The following is a 15,588-nucleotide window of genomic DNA, read 5'->3' on the forward strand; positions in this document are numbered from 1 at the left end:
TGGGTCCAGGATGGCATCTGTGCAGCAAAGTGGGCGGGTGGGATGCTGGAAGGCATGGGGCAGCTGGTTTCCAGAGCTTAGGAAAGAGACAAGAAGGTGTAGAGAGTCCTAGGGGGTCTCCGCTCCTAACCAAGGCCTGGCGGCCACCAAGATGGCATATTTGTAGGTGGGGATCTATCCATATTCTGAAATGGGTGACATTCAGTTTTTCAAGATACCACTGTACCTTCAATTTATTAGCTTTCCATAAAAACACATAACATAAACAATCTACAGTATAGAAAGTATAACTTACAAAAATATAAAAATCTTGGTTATTTTTTAGTATTCCAACATATTACTGCACATGTTATTTCAATAAACAGGTTTAAACAATGCACACTTAACCAGCCTGATTACCTCTGTGGGGAATGGTGTCCACTCCCTCCTCTTTATTTTAAAATAAAATATATATTAAGAAAAAAGAACCACAATGGGTTATACGTGCATACTGTATGTGTGAAAGCTTTTGTAGTAGGGTTTCAAAGTTCATATCATTATTGAGGCGCTTCGTCTCATATCAGTATGTGGCCCAAAGTGTTTTCAACTCACTGTCTGAACAGAGGTTCATTCCTTATGACGAGAGCAGGTGTCCTCACATTTGCAGCCTTCTTCCCTGGTTATGAGATGATGGTCACAAAAGCCAACATTGTGGCCACATTTGACTTTCGGGTCTTCAGAGCAGAGGGGATGAACCATGAGCAGCCTTCAGGCAAGGGCTAATTCCCTTCAGGGGATTCAGACTGGCATGTGGAGAGCTAAGTCATCAGCAATGAGAGATTCCAGAATGGGCCTTGCGGACAAATCTTTCTGGAACCCGGTGAGGGTGCCTGTGAGCTCTGTCCCGCATATGCAGCTGTATCCCTCATGAAGCCCTTACCCCGGAAGGCCCTGAGGATGCTGCCCTGCTGGAAGTGGGGCAGGGCGGTTTCCTTCCACCCCAGAGTGGCTGGTCTTACCGACAGGCACAGGTCTCCACAGACATGTTAGGGTACACCTTCAGAACCATGTTCCGGTTCTCATCCAGGAAGAGGACCCCAAGAGAGTTCATCTTGTCAGGAACACAGCAAGGCTCTGGGATGCCCGGGATGATGCCCACAGCCCTGACGATGCTCTGGATGGTGGCGTGGTTGGACGGGCGGACAATCTGCCAGGCAGGAAAGGAGCACAGTTACCTAGGCGCTCAGCCCTCACCCACCTGCTCTGCCACCGGCACATCCCCGAGAGAGGCCACAGAAAATGTGTCCACCTAGAAGAAAAGGTAAGATTCCAGGGGCACAGATTTCCTCTGAAGTCAGCCACAGACTGAGTCCCAGGGAGGTGTGCCAAAGCCTCAGGCTTCCTGCCCCTTGGGTCTCCCGGAGGGAAGTCACATCCCTACATGAATGACCACTTGGGGGCACCTGCGTATCGCACATCCCCAAGGAGCCCTTAGACCTGGGCAGGAACTGTCCAGATGGTGATGCCCAGCTACACTGCCCGGGCAGCAGCCTCCCACATTTCACAGTCCCAGCAGTTCCGACACACTTCCCGTGGGAGTGTGTTCTTAGTCCTGGAGGGGAAGGCCTACAGGCATGTGTGCACCAGCACGAGGGGGCTGGAGTGCACATTTCCCAGATGGGTCTAACTGTGGGGTGTCAGCAGCTGCCCCACCTCACCACCCCATCTTGTCATAGTATCCACTCTATGGGGTGGCATTACCTTAATTTTACCTGTGAGTAAGGGGAGGTTTAAAATGTCTAAGTAGAAAGGGCACCTCGGTGGCTCAGTGGGTTAAAGCCTCTGCCTTCGGCTCAGGTACTGATCTCAGGGTCCTGGGATAGAGCCCCGCATTGGGCTCTCTGCTCAGCGGGGAGCCTGCTTCCCTTCCTTTCTCTCTCTCTACCTGCCTCTTTGCCTACTTGTGATCTCTGTCAAATAAATAAAATCTTTAAAAAAAAAATGTCTAAGTAGCTTGACCAAGACCTCTCAGCTAGGAAGCATCCAAAAGTCATAGAAAGTTAGAAACCGTGCTTGCATGTGCCGTGCAGGCTTTCTTTCCCTCCCCGGGCAGCCTTGCACACCCAGAGGAGTCGGGGGCCCAGCCACAAACACAGAGAAGGCTGTTCTCAAGCATTTCCAACAAGAGAAACAGGACCAAGCCATGGGAGTCTCAGCTCACTGCGGACCAAATGAAGTTTTATATGTAGCGTGTTGATGAGAAAGGCCCCTTGCGTGGGGAGGCAGGGAGGACAGCAAGGTAGGGATGTCTGAGTTGTGGGCTCTGGCCGCTGTCAGGGAAGGCGGCAGGCAGCCAGCCAGACTGATAAAGGTGAGTGCCGGGTCAGCCAGCTGGAACCTGCTCACTGCTCATCCGGCAGCTGCCCAGGCCTGTGCTAGGTTCTGCCAGCCCACACCTGCCTCTCTGTCCATCACCTCCCTTCCTCTCCCCTGCACATGCAAGAAAAGTCCCCGAATTCCCAAGCAGGTTAATGCTGCCCCATGTCTGCAGCTGGAAATCCCAGCGACTGATTTATTTACATTCAAATTGGATTTATGCACGGACTTCCTTTCTGGAAGGGGAAAGAATGACCTGGAACTCAGCAGAGGAGCTAAGCAGGAGGAAAGTGTGCACTCCGTGGGGGAGGGCCGACCTCAGCTGGCAGCCAGCCCACCCAGCTCTGATCGTGGGGAGATGGATGGACAGAGCCGCAACCCAGCCTGCAGGGAAGGGGAGACTCTGCAAACCCAGAGCCAGCACGGTGGATGAAACAGCCACGTGCTGTGTTGCCTGCAGACTCGTGTGCAGTGAGAGCCAGTTGCCCCCTGGGTCTCCATTCCTCTGTGGGAGGCAGGGGTGGGTGGGGGTGGGAAGAAGTCCCTAGGAAGCCTCCCTAGGAGGCCAACTCTGCTGGTCACAGACCCCAACGCCCTGAGGCCCAGGCCAGGAACAGAAATGAGAGCCTTAAGGAGGAAGGGGCTTCAGAGGCCTGTCTTGCCTAGGGTGTAGGGAGTGGGGGTTGGGCAGCATGTAATCAAGCTGTGTAAGGCCATTGCTATGTGGGAACACACACCTGTGGGGATGGATTCTCTGTTTTTCGAAAGAAGACATGCTCAGATTTAAAATTCAAACTCAGTAAGTCAGCCCTTTCAAAAGCCCAGCCGAACTACATCCATCTGTGGGCTATGTTACCCTGACAGGCTGACTCCTGAGGACCTCTGCCTAACCATTCCCACCTTGAATAGAGATGGGAGGTCTTCTAATGCCCAGTTCACAGCTGGGAAATAGGTCACAAGGCAGTGAGACTTGCCAGGAGGGGCAGAGCTGGGAGGCACAGCCAGGCAAGGGGCTGGATGCAGCGGTGTTGCTCAGACAGCCTACCTTGGGCATGGGGAACTCGCACACTCCCGCACAGTAGTAGGCATCGAAGGATTTGGGCAGGACGATCCACTCATTCCACCCGATGTCTGCGAAGTCCACCTTCAGATACCTGCGGGAGCAGACCCTCGGCTCGGCCCACTGCTTCCTCCGGGCTTTCTGCATCGTCTTCTCGTCGAAGTCCAGCTCCCGCGAGGAGGCCATGAACACATCCTGGCCCTTCTTCCTTCGGTCCTTGCGCCCTGGCCGTGGTTTCAGGGCCCTGAAGGGGCCGGGCCACAGTTCGTGCCTATGGTAGTGCTGGGCGTTGGGGGAGGGCGCCGGCCTCTCATCCAGCCCTGGCAGCTCATTGTCCTGGAGGGGTCCAGTGGCCTGAGTGGCCCGGCGCACACGGGGATCCGCCGAGCTGTTGGGGGCTGTGCCAGGCTCCGGGTCTCCAGCCTGGAAGGGGTCATATCTCTGCAGTGTCACTGCCACACTGTTGGGCTCTGAGATGGCCAGGTCATCAGCATAAATGAGGATGTAAGGCGCGTGGGGGCTTGGCCTGGACACCCCTGGGGCCTTCTCCCCAGAATCCAGCTGGGCAGAGAGGAGCAGCTCGCCATCCTGGCGGGCTGCCTTGACGATAGGGGAGATGTCCTTGGCCTGCCACAGGCCCCGTGGCGGGGGCTCCAGGGCCATGGCCCCACGGAGCAGCCCCTGTGTGGCTGTGTTCTGAGAGACACTGCGGAAGACCAGGTGCTGGCGTGTGGGCAGGCCCGGGGGCAGGAGGCGGCATGACACGTTCTTGGCCCGCTGCTTGCAGGATACCTCTCGTGCCCGGGGCCACCGAGGTTCTAAGTAGAAATGGAATGTGGCTGAAAGGATCATTTCTGATTCCTGCAAGGAAGTCAGGTTGAAGAAATACACAGCCTTCTGGTCGACCATTTCTGTGAGGGGAGGACAGACCACAACAGGTTAGGTTCTTTCTTAGATAGGTCCGTCCCGGTGTTCACGGGGTCTCCCACCCAGGGCTGGGATGGAGGAAGTGTGTCCATTTAGGGAGCCCCTCCAGGCCAGCCAAGCCTTCCTGTCTCAGGTCATCCTCACAGTAAACTGAGGAGGGTGCCCTTACTGATCCTCAAGGAACAGATGAGGAATTGAGGTCAGAGGGGTTGGGGTTTATTACTATCCCATTACAAAAAGGAAAAGGTAGCAGATTGGGCGGGTGGGGGTGCTCAGACACCTCTGTGCGTCCTCTTCCCACACTTCAGCGCCCTCAACGCACAAATGCACAGATGCCACTGATGCTTCTGGGGAGGAGAGAAGGTGGTGTCAGGTTTTTGGGATGCTCTGAGTCAGGTGCAAGCCCTGTGAGAGCGCCCCCTCGCCCACCGTATGTACCCAGCCCTCTAGTTCACAAATATTAAATGCGGTCATTCTTCCAAACGAGGTGAGTGAGGCCAAGCACCCCTGACTCCCCCATGTGCTGAGTGCCTTCTGAGGGAAACTGGACTTGAGGGCGCAGTGGTCTGGGCTTCTGCTACATGGTCTGCCCAAGGGCTTGTCAAACTTGTTTGACAATGGAAGAGCAATTTCAGGGTTGCACAAGGCTACTCGACAAAGTCTACAAAGTCCAGCTTTGCTCTCAAGAGGCCCATGTCATGAGAAGGCCTGGCATTCCTCAAATATCCCGTGTGCAGCTTGAGAAAGCTCCAGGCCCGACATCCCTGGGGCTGTCAAGCACCTTTTCCTTCTAGCCTGGTTCTCCCAGGTGTACCCCAGGGCCGGGAGGCATAGCACCGTCATCTGTGGCCCCAGGAAGCTGCGCCGAGCTCCAGCCGCATGAGTTCTCTGAATGGACATGTCCTCTGGAGGATTCGGGTAGGAGGGAGGAGTTGTTCCCAGGCCTCGCTGTGATCCTGCAGGCTGGCGGGAGACCAGAGCTGCCAGGGTAGCTGCCTCCCTCACTGCTCTACTTCCTGCTGCCGGGTGTCTGTCTGCGGGTACAGACTGCTGGGTAAAGCTGCCCCACGTACAGAGCTCCAAAGCACAGGACTGTGTATATGTGCAGGGACGCCGGGCCCAAAGGCCCTGGGTCCTGGACACCTGCACCCACAGAACGAGCTGAGATTTGTTTTTTGTTTTGGGGTTTGTTTGTTTTTTTAATCAAAATCTTCCTTTTAAGGTTGTTTCCTTCTATTGTGATTAGGAACTGTCAGGTACTCTTGAGGGACCATAAAGAGAGGAAGGAAGGAAATAGCATATCCACGGAGGACCTGGTAAATATTAGTCAAGATTCAGATGACACTCTAAAGACCCTGCCTAACCTGACCCTCGGAGCAAACCCATGGGACAAGAGTGGCAGCCCCTCATCGTGCTCCACACATAAGGAGCAGCGCAGGGCCTTGATGGCCGATTAAACTTGGCCTTTCCAGATGCTACAACCTTCGGTGTCTCGGGCTCCAGATCTGCGCTTTCCCAAACATTCTGCTCTCTGCCTTCCTCCCCTGGAGATGCTGATTCAGGGGGTTTGGGACAATGAGGCCAAGGGATTTGTGTTTTAGCCAGCATCCCAGAGGACTCTAACCATCAGGCAAGGTCATGTATCTAGGGTTGATGTGTGGGTGGGGTGAAAGGTCGCCAAGAGGGCAACCTCCTCATCCTCCAAGCTAGACAGGGCCCTAGGAACCAGGTCTCCAGGCCACATCGGGACCACACCAAGCTCATCTGCCTCAGATGGATAGTGGGATCTCTGTGTCACATGATTGATTGTGGGATTAAATAAATAGCACAGAGAGTATGCTGGGCACCAAGGAGGAGCTCCTAAGTATGGTTCTCTGCCACTTCCATCTGAAGGACCAAGGCCGGCAGAACAAGCCAGCTCTCCCTCCGCCAACTTGGTATCCCTCCAGTGATCCAAATTATCTGAGTTGTAACCCAGCTAACAAGGCAGATAGTGTTTTTTGTCTTTCATCTAGTTGAAGTCTATTGTCTGCTACAGATTCCTTGCTAGGAAATGCGTTAGGTGGCTCTAGGACAGACATTTTGGACACTTTCCAAAGAGCTGGCCCACTGCAGCAGGAGGCAAGCATCTCTGGCCCAGGAACTTCCAGCCTTTGGTGAGGAAGGGCACGGCAGACTGGGGCAACAGGGATAGGCCTCCACAGTGGAAAGGCAGCTCAGCCACCCTCCCAGTGATGAGCTAACCGACTGGAAGGTCTATGAAGAAGGTCGACTGTGACCACCATATCAGGAACAGCAGCTTTGGCCTGAGGCAGGTGTAGCCCAAGGGCGGTGCTGGGAGGCCTGCCCCTGAGGAGCAAGAAGGGCCTGAAGGGGGGACTGGCCTTCCCTGATGGTTATTCCTGCACAGGATGTGGGGGAGGGGCAGCAGATACAGCTCCTCATCAGCCAGAGAACCATGGAGAGTGTGCTCTGAGACTGGTGGGGGAGGGACCTTTGAGGTCACCCAGCCTGATCAACCCTACTCAGGATAGGAGTCCTTCTCCTGTGTGGCTTGAACACCTTTTGCCATAGGGAGCTTGTCCCTCATGAGGTAGCGTGCTGCCTGGAGACCCTCTCTGTGGGAAGGAGGAGGAGATGGGTCATGTCCATTCTCCAGCGTGTGAAGGGCCACAGACTGGCTCTGCTTTCTGTGTCTGCATGCCCGCCATGCAGTCTCTGGGCTGTGACGAGAGAAGAGGAACCTGCGTGACGTCTCCAGCTCGCATAAGCCCAGGCCTCAAAGGAGAAGCCCCTAAGAGCCGTCCCTATTCCGTGTGAAGTGTGCTGGTGCCATGTCTCATGGTCAGCAAGAAAAGGTCCTCCCTTTCCCCACCCTCCCTCCTGTCCTTTTCCTTCTCTTTTTCGTCCCCTTCTCTCCCAGCCTCCCTCCCTTTCTCACTACACATTTAGGAAACTCCTACTTTGGGTTCAGTGTTGCACAGACTGGGGTCCTGAAAAAGTTGACCAGAGGGGCTCAGCCCAAGGATGAGACAGATGGGCCATCGTGATGATGCCCTTCTGCTGTCGTGTCACAGCTTTACAGAGCACTATCCAAGTGAGGCCCCAGGAATGCTGGATGCATTCACTCACAGGCCACTGCCCTGCTCATAGTCCTCCATTGCCCAGAAAGTAAAATGGAACCCCTTGCCTCAGCCCTGCTTGACCTGGTCTTCCTCCTTCCCCACCCCCATCTCTGCCTCAGTCACCCTGGCTTCTGGTCCCTCCAACAGAAAGCTTCCCCACTAGGGGCTCTGCCTAGGTTGTTCCCTTTGCCATTGTCCCACTCCTCCTCCTCCAGGCCCGCTACCTCGCCTTCAGCTCTCCACTCAAAGGGCATCTCTATTAAAGGGCACCCTTGGCTCCTGTGGCCCGAAGAGAAACCCATCACTCTGTTCCCTGCTCCATTTATCTTCATGTCACTTCTCAGCATCCTGATACGCATCTCTTTGTTGTTATTTCTCTTCTACCATGGAACACAAACTCCAAGGGTGTGGAGCTTTGCCAGCTCTGTGTGCAGCTGCATCCCCAGATCCTAGCCCCAAGACTGAGTGAGAGGCGGTGCCTACAAGTAAGTGGTGAATGGAGGGGAAGCATGGAGTCTTTGCTAGATCTGCTTCAGTTAACAAAGGGGAATCCCTGGCCTGCTGCCCTCAGGCTCAGCAAACACATTCTGAAAGAAGTCCAGAGAGCCTCATTCTATAGGAAGATGGAGCTAAGGATACAAAATCAACTGGAGACATTGGGCAGCAGGATCTTTGTCCAGTGACTTCCGCTTAAGCCTCAGTTTTCTTGTCTTTAAAATGGGAATAATATCGTTTACCAGTTATAAAGGTCCAAGCTCCAAGTGTGTATGCATGCTTGATTTCCCATTTTCACTACGAGGAGAGCAGCTGGGTCATTCATTCTCTGGAAAAAGATGGAGCTTCAGGAAGGATATCTAATTTGCTGAAAGTCATCCAGCTGCAAAAGGGCAGGCCAGGGCGTGTCTGATCCCAAGGCCATGCTCCCCTGTTTACTCAGGTCAAAATGGTGATCTACCTAACAGTGAATGTACAAAGACCAGGTGTTGTGAAGTCCACAACATTTTGCAAACACAAGTCATTATGTGGATGTTTTGGAGTTCTAACTCTCTGAGAAAGAAAGGACTAACTTTATTCAGATGAGCTATTCTCTCTTTGGACTTTCAGAAATCTTAGAATCGTAACTGGGCCCACTCTGGGGCCATGCAGTCTTCTTCCTAAGAGTAGCAGGGAATCTGAGGTGGGAAGAGGTGGCTCCAATCCATGGGTCGCTCCAGGCACCCTCCTGGCAATCCTTCAGGCCACGAGGACTCTCCATCTGCTCTGTCTTACAGGAAAAGAATCTAAGCCATGTGGAGATTTGTCCCTTCATTCACTGTCCTGGAAACAGCCATCAGGGTGACCAGAGTGAGAATGTGGGGCTAAAGATTCAATCACCAATGTAAGTTGGAAGAAGGGAGTCATGGGTCACCAAGGGTGCTGCACAAAAGGGAAGAGAATGACTAAGTATCAAGTGTCTATTTTCAGGCAGGCCTCAGAGGAAATCCTGCTTACATCACTTACTAGCTATGGAGCCTTAGGCAAATCATGGTGCCTCTCTGGGTCTCAGTTTCCACATCTGTAAACTGGGCAAAGGGTTTGTAGGCACTTCCTAAAGTTGTAAGATCATCTTTGCTGAGCTCACACCGTGGTGCCTGGTACCCAACACATGCTCAGAGCATACTGGCCGTGTGGTGTCACCAGCTGCTACTGCTCTCAGGGCACCACGTCCTTGCTTTGCCACCCGTCCACCCCTCCAGCAGGAGCCAGAGTCCCACGGGCTCTCCCTTCTTGCATCTAACCAATCCCAGCTCCTGCTGGCTTGGCGTCCTATTTCTCCACAACTACCCTGAACTCTGCGTCCCTCCACCACTGTCTTCACCTGTGGCCCTACCTCCACTGCCACCGCAACCCCAGATCCCTGTCACCACTCATGTCAGCCACATGCTTCACAAGGAAATCATCTATTATAGATGAAGAGTCAGCATCCTTACTATACAAAAAACCCTCTACTTGTCAGTAAGAAAAAGTCAAGACCACAGGAGGAAGCCATTTCCATAGGAATAATTACAATGGCTGAAAGGCATGAAGAACAGTTCAGGCTGACCAATAATGGAAAAAAAGAAGTGACTTAAATGAGGGTATAGCAGTTAACCAACTGGGTGGCTCAGTTGGTTAAGCATCAGCCTTGGGCTCAGGTCATGATCCCAGTGTTCTGGGATCAAGTCCCGCATCGCTCAGAGGGAAGCCTGCTTTGTGCGGTTTCTCTCTCTCTCTGACAAATAAGTAAGTAAAATCTTAAAAAAAAAAAAAAAAGTAAATTAGGATATAGCAAGTTTTACCTACATGTTAAAGATACAATCCTACTAAGGTAAAATAGGATGCATATATAATACGTAATGTATAGAATATGGTAATATATTTATGTCACATATAATATTTATTATTTATATTCCACTAAACTATTAACTCTGGTCATATTTGGGTTTGTGATTAGGAATGACTTCTTTTCTTTACGGTGATTTTCTATGGTTTCCAGGTCAGTGTGAATTGATTTCATACTCTTCTCTTACCACCTCCTGCATCTCTCTTTCCCTCTTTCTCTCCCCTCCCTCTTCCCCTTCCCTGCCCTTCCTCCCCCACCACTGTTTCCACACCGTACACTGTCCCACTGCTGCAGCCAAACTCAGGCCCATCAAGACTCTTAATGGCCTGTTTGGGCCTCCGGGTCCACCTCCAGCTCCTACTTCTCTGCTCTCACTGTTTCTTCACGGAAACGGAATTCCTTACGGTCCCCAGCACACAGTAGGCTGCTTCACTTCTACACCCGGCCAAGCACCATCTGCCCTTCAGAGTCTATCTGGAGCCCTACATGCTCTGCGAAGGTTTCGCTGGCCCCTCCCCGCCAGCCCTCCCCCTGCTGGGTCAGTGTCCTCCCTTGGCTCCCAAGCAGACCGACAGCCCCTCCCCACGGCACTGTCCCCAGCTCTGCCGCCCATACTCTCCCGCTTACCTCTGACTTTCCCCCAGCTCGTGAACTTTTCTGGGCAAGGCCAAGGGTCTATGCATCTTTATGTCCTCTTGAGCTCACAGCACCTGCTGCCTAATGAGATGCTCAGGAAATACTTGGGGAACTGAACAAATGTGACCTTTGGCATTGTGGGTAGATAGGTATGTATTATTATTCTCATTTAATGATGAAGACATCAAACTCAGAGAGGTTAAGTAAATTGCCCAATTTCACACAGGTCAGTGGAAAAGCTTAGAGTTAAACACATTTGTTTAGGACAGAGGGGAAGGTCTAACCTTAAGCCTAGGGTCAGGCTCCGAAGTGCTCTCTCCACTGCTGTAGGCTTAATAGGGAACAGGACACATTTTAGGGAGCAATGGAAGGGAGGGAGGAAGGGGTGGCTAAAGTAATAGTAACAGCATCTAATAAATTACTGAGCCCACACTCAAGGCACTGTCTTAAGCACTTGACATACCTCAGTTCATTTTAAAAACCCTGTAAGGAAGGAGCATTGTTAGCCCCATTTTAGAAGTGAAAAAACACAAAACACAAAACACAAAAAACAACTGAGTCATGGCCGAATTTAGCCCCTTGCCCTAGTCACAGACTCAACATCTGGAGCTCTGCAGTCCAGCTCACAGCCCAGCTCACGACCAGCACTCTGAACTTGAGCCATGCTGCCTAGTGGCCAGCGAGCGACTGGCTCCACTGTCTCCCGGGCAGCAGGGCCTACCGCACCGAGGCTGCAAAGGCCACTGTCATGCCACAGGATGGTGCTGGAATGTTCCAGGACTGGAGCTAACCATCCCCCCACATTGATGCCTCATCCAGAAGATGAGGGGTCCCTGCCCAGGCTCACTGTTCCTCACAGTCCCCAGGGAGTGGCTCACAAAGCAGGCATCTCTAAGGGGGGCGGGGTGTGAACCACTTGATAATGTGAATCAAGGAAGGAGGTGAGAAACCAAACTGCCTGCGTCTATGCTGTCAGCACAAATCCCCCTCATGCTACTGACCCTTCCCCTCTGCACTGTGTGCACAGAAACCCACACTCAGAGAGAGAAAGCTGGTAGAGCTGGGACTTGTACCCATGGCTGCCAGATGGTTCCAGATAAGCATGCTGGATTTGTCAGACAGTCGCAGACTGGTCCACAATACTCCTGATCTCCCAGAGAATAGTCTGCTGTACCCTCTGTGTCCTAAGTCCTGGGCTGAGTTCTGATGGAGGTGGGAAGAGGAGGCTAGCAGTGGGAATGGCATTGGCTTGGCACATGGGAGATGCCAGCCCCTGCTGCTGTAAATGGCCCCCTAGCCCAGCCTCAGTTTTCTTATCTGTAAAATGGGAGGGTTGGATGTAACGCACTGTCCTTAGGTCCTTTTCAGGGTTAACATCTATGTGTCAGTGTTACTTATGTTACCCCTGTTCTGTGCAAACAGAAAGACAAGATTGAGCACCTCCATGCGGGGGCGGGGGGGGGGCTGCAGCAGTGAATGTACTCAGTGCACATGCTCACCCCGTCACCCCTGACGGACCTCGCTGACCTTGCTTTCCTCAACTACAAGGCTCTGAGGACTGAGTAATGGATGCAAAGTCAGGTGTACACCTATCTGAACACAAATGCTTTGTAATTCCATAGGAACAACATGCACGGACACCTAATTGAGCCAGTGCTAGGCTCTGGCCACAGGAAAGGCACTGGCATGACTTGCCTATTTTGTTGATGAGTACAGTAAAGTCCACAGAGGTTTAATAATTTGCCCAAGGTCATGTTCATGCTAGATGATTCTTGAGTGGCTTAATTTAATAATGATGCTCTGGAAATGGACCCCATGTGACGAAGAAAAAGTACCAAGGAGGACAGAGTCCAGGAACCATACCCAGTGGTCTGCTCAGTGGAGGATGGGGGCACAGGCCTCTCTGTGGCAGGTATTCCCCAGGACACCATCATGCAAGGCCAAACTTCCCAGGCAACAGGTGTCACCTTGAGTCCCACAACCAGCAGTCGAGAGGTGGCCTACCTGATCCCAGACTGTCTGGCCCCAATGTTGGGCTTGCTCTTCTCCACCTCAGGAGGGATCGGTCCCTCGAGACAGTTTTTTTTTTTCCCCTCCGGATGAGTGGCCTTTTCCCCCACAAGGGCTGCTGCGGACCCCTACCCACACATTCTGGAATGGCTTTCTGTGACCATGGGTGGTCTCTATGGTAACCAGGGTTTTCCAGCCTCCCTTGCCATCAGGCTGCACCTCCTCTCTGCTTGCCCAGGGCCCGCAAGCGTAGGCCAGCTGGGCTGGCAGACGACTGAGGCCGCAGGCTGGAAGTGCTCTCGGAGCAGGGCAGGGAGGACTCTGTAAGTGACCTCTGTCCAGCGCCATCCAAGGTGTGAGGACAGGGGAAAGGATCTGCTCAGGTGGAGCAAGGATGGGAGGGGACTGCAACCCCCCCACTGCCCAAGTTTCTGGACCCTTCCTCAAAGCCCCGTGGTCTAAACATTTCATGTTAGTGTCTTGCTGGCCTCAGTGTGTGTACCCAAGACCAGAACCCAAGGCCCTTCTCCATTCACTCTGTTTGCCCAGCCCCAGAACCCATTAAGTGCCCCCAGCTAGAGTTGCACGCTCCCTGCCTGAGCCCGGTCAGGCACTTTCATGCCAGCTGCCTTATGCCCACCTGACTGGCCCCACTCTGTGCCCTTCTCATGCACCAAGTGCCAATACAACCGAGCCCTATGAGCTTCCCAGCCTAGAACCATCTCCACACTGTGCTTAAATCCTTGTGTATGGGGTATTCTACACCAGCAAGGGGGACATCCTCCCAGTCTTGACAACACCCTAGGGGCAGGAACTCTGTGTCACTGCCACTCTGGTGTCCCCACTGGAGGCTCAGGGCCTGAAATAGAGTGCTTGGTGAATGATGAATGAATGAAGAATGAATGAATGAATCTATGAAAAGAAGGAAGAGAAGTGAGTGTAGTGGTGGGGAAGATGAACAAGTGAGGAAGGGGGAGAAGGAGAGGAGAGGGTGTCCGGGACCCCCTCTACTTACCTAGCCGGGACCGGAAGCTTCGAACCGTGTTGCCCCCTCCCGGCTTCGCGCCCCTCCGACTGTATTTCTCATAAAGCCGGAGCATGTGGACAGCTACCATTTCTTGGGCGCCAGGGCCCAGAGTGGTGGCGGCGTCCCCCGGGGACCGCCAGGGGTCCTTGATTCCAGCCTGGCCATCAGCGGCTGCAGGCGGGGCGGACCAGGCGGGCGCCTGGTGGCTGCCGCCTGCGTCCCGAAGCAGCAGCAGAAGCAGAGGCAGCAGCGGCAGCAGTTGGGTCGTCTGAGCAGGGCCACGGGCCATGGTGGGTGGCGGCGGCGAAGGGTCGAAGCCGGGGAGGAGGAGAGAATGCGCGGGCGCACGGGAGGCTGCGGACCAACCCTGTGGAGAGAAGGCGCGAGGGGCGCTGGGTGCCGAGATCCGCGCGGGGCGCGGAGTGGAGCGGGGTGGGAGCCGAGCGCTCGGGTCTGTCCGAGCCGTGCGAGCCCCGGGCCAGCGGTCACGGCCGGCCGGAGCCCCGTGGAGCCGAGCCAAGCCCGAGCCGACGCGACGCCCCTGCGGACTAGCGCCGCGAAACTTTGCAGCCCACAGCGCGCCGGGCTCGGCGGGTTCGAGGGGCGGGGCGGGGCGGGGCGGCCGGCGGCGCCCTGGGGGGGACCGGCTGTGCGCCCCAGACCACGCGGGGCCGCCGCCGACAAGGTAGTCCCTGGGCCGGAGGCGGTGTGCGTGTGCCCGTGTGTGGCAGCGTGCGCGCGCAGGGGTGTGCGCCCGAGTGTGCGCCCAGGAGTGTGGGGGGCGTTGGCGTGGGCGAGCGCGCTCCCCGCTCTCCTGCGAAGAGACAGAAACCCAGGACCCGGCAGGCTCCTGTGTGTTGGCGCCACAGCTGGGCAGGGTTGCGCGGGGGCTGGGGAGGCCTTGGGAGGGGGGCCCGCCTGCCGGGTTGCCCCTGTAATGGCATGTGATGACTATGTGGTTGCAAGATGACAGGTCCCCCGTGAGGACCCGAAAGGGGATGTGTGTGCGCCCGGCTGGCTCTGAGCAGGGTATCCAAAATGCAAGAGTGAGGTGAACACAGACCCTCTCTGGGCAGCCTCTGAAAAGAGAAATCCTAACCCCAAAATTCAGCCAACCCAGGGCAATTGGAAGAAGATCCACATTAAAATTCGGAATTAGTCCATTAACTGACTCTGGTTTTAGCAACAATGATTCAGTTGCTAAAGAAGCACATCAAAGGTCTTTATTAATCTTTGGACACGTAGTCATCAGGATTGTCCTGGAAAAGAACGTGGTTTTACAAATTGCCTTTCAAAACGTCATAACGTCAGGATAGGAGAAGAGAAAGCAGTAGCTTTTCCAAGGTTACACAATAAAGTGAGGGTACAGTGAATCCCTGCCCCACATCTCCTCCTCTTAGCCCTGGGGCAGGATGTCCTGAACTTCATCATGCTTTCAGTGCGGTTTCTTGTCCATGGATAGAATTTCAGGGGGCCTGCGAATTTGGATGGGGAAAATTTACATTTTTATTTTCAATAACCTGTAACTGAAACTTAGCATTTCCTAATATTAGAAATGCAAGCAACCAACCACAATGGTATTAACTATGCCTGTGACTTCCATGAATTAATAAAAAGGCAGATATATTGCTATGTTGCAAAGTTATTTTTCATAATATTTGGGTAAGTGTATTTTAATGTAATTGGCTTCCTTGGTAGTATTGTATATTAAAAGTGTTCTTTTGAAAAGGGGTCCACAGGTTTAATCAGACTGAGAAAAAGGTCCAAGGGCCACACAAAATATTTACAAATTCTTGTGAGGGAAGGAAAGGACCTCTTCAAACCCATGTTCTTTCAGAACTATCTAGGATACTGCCTATGCTACATTTCAAAGGACTGTTTGCAAACTTGTGAACACCCTGTTCCCTTTACTTGGTAACTTTGGGCTCTGTGAGCCAGAATCGTTACTTTTCTTGGAGGGCTCACAATGCAATAATTGGAAAAAGCTTCTGTTGGTGTGTGAAATACAACCTATTTGTAATTCTTTTTAAATCTTGCAGTGTCCAATTAGAGGCTATCCTATTGAAAGCCTCTGAACCTCAAGCCT

General features: G+C 53.3%; 1 protein-coding gene across 1 annotated transcript; it reads right to left on the minus strand.

The window, feature by feature from the left end:
- Positions 1–205: 205 nt before the first annotated feature.
- On the minus strand, positions 206–14,331 carry GDF10 (growth differentiation factor 10). Its single transcript, XM_032313386.1, has 3 exons — positions 13,491–14,331; positions 3,401–4,326; positions 206–1,186 (listed from the first exon to the last, which is right to left on the minus strand). Exons 1-3 carry the CDS (start codon positions 13,789–13,791, stop codon positions 995–997), a joined length of 1,419 nt encoding a protein of 472 aa, XP_032169277.1. The 5' UTR covers positions 13,792–14,331; the 3' UTR covers positions 206–994.
- Positions 14,332–15,588: the final 1,257 nt, after the last annotated feature.

This window comes from Mustela erminea, chromosome 14 (genome assembly GCF_009829155.1).
Source record: "Mustela erminea isolate mMusErm1 chromosome 14, mMusErm1.Pri, whole genome shotgun sequence".
NCBI lineage: Eukaryota > Metazoa > Chordata > Mammalia > Carnivora > Mustelidae > Mustela > Mustela erminea.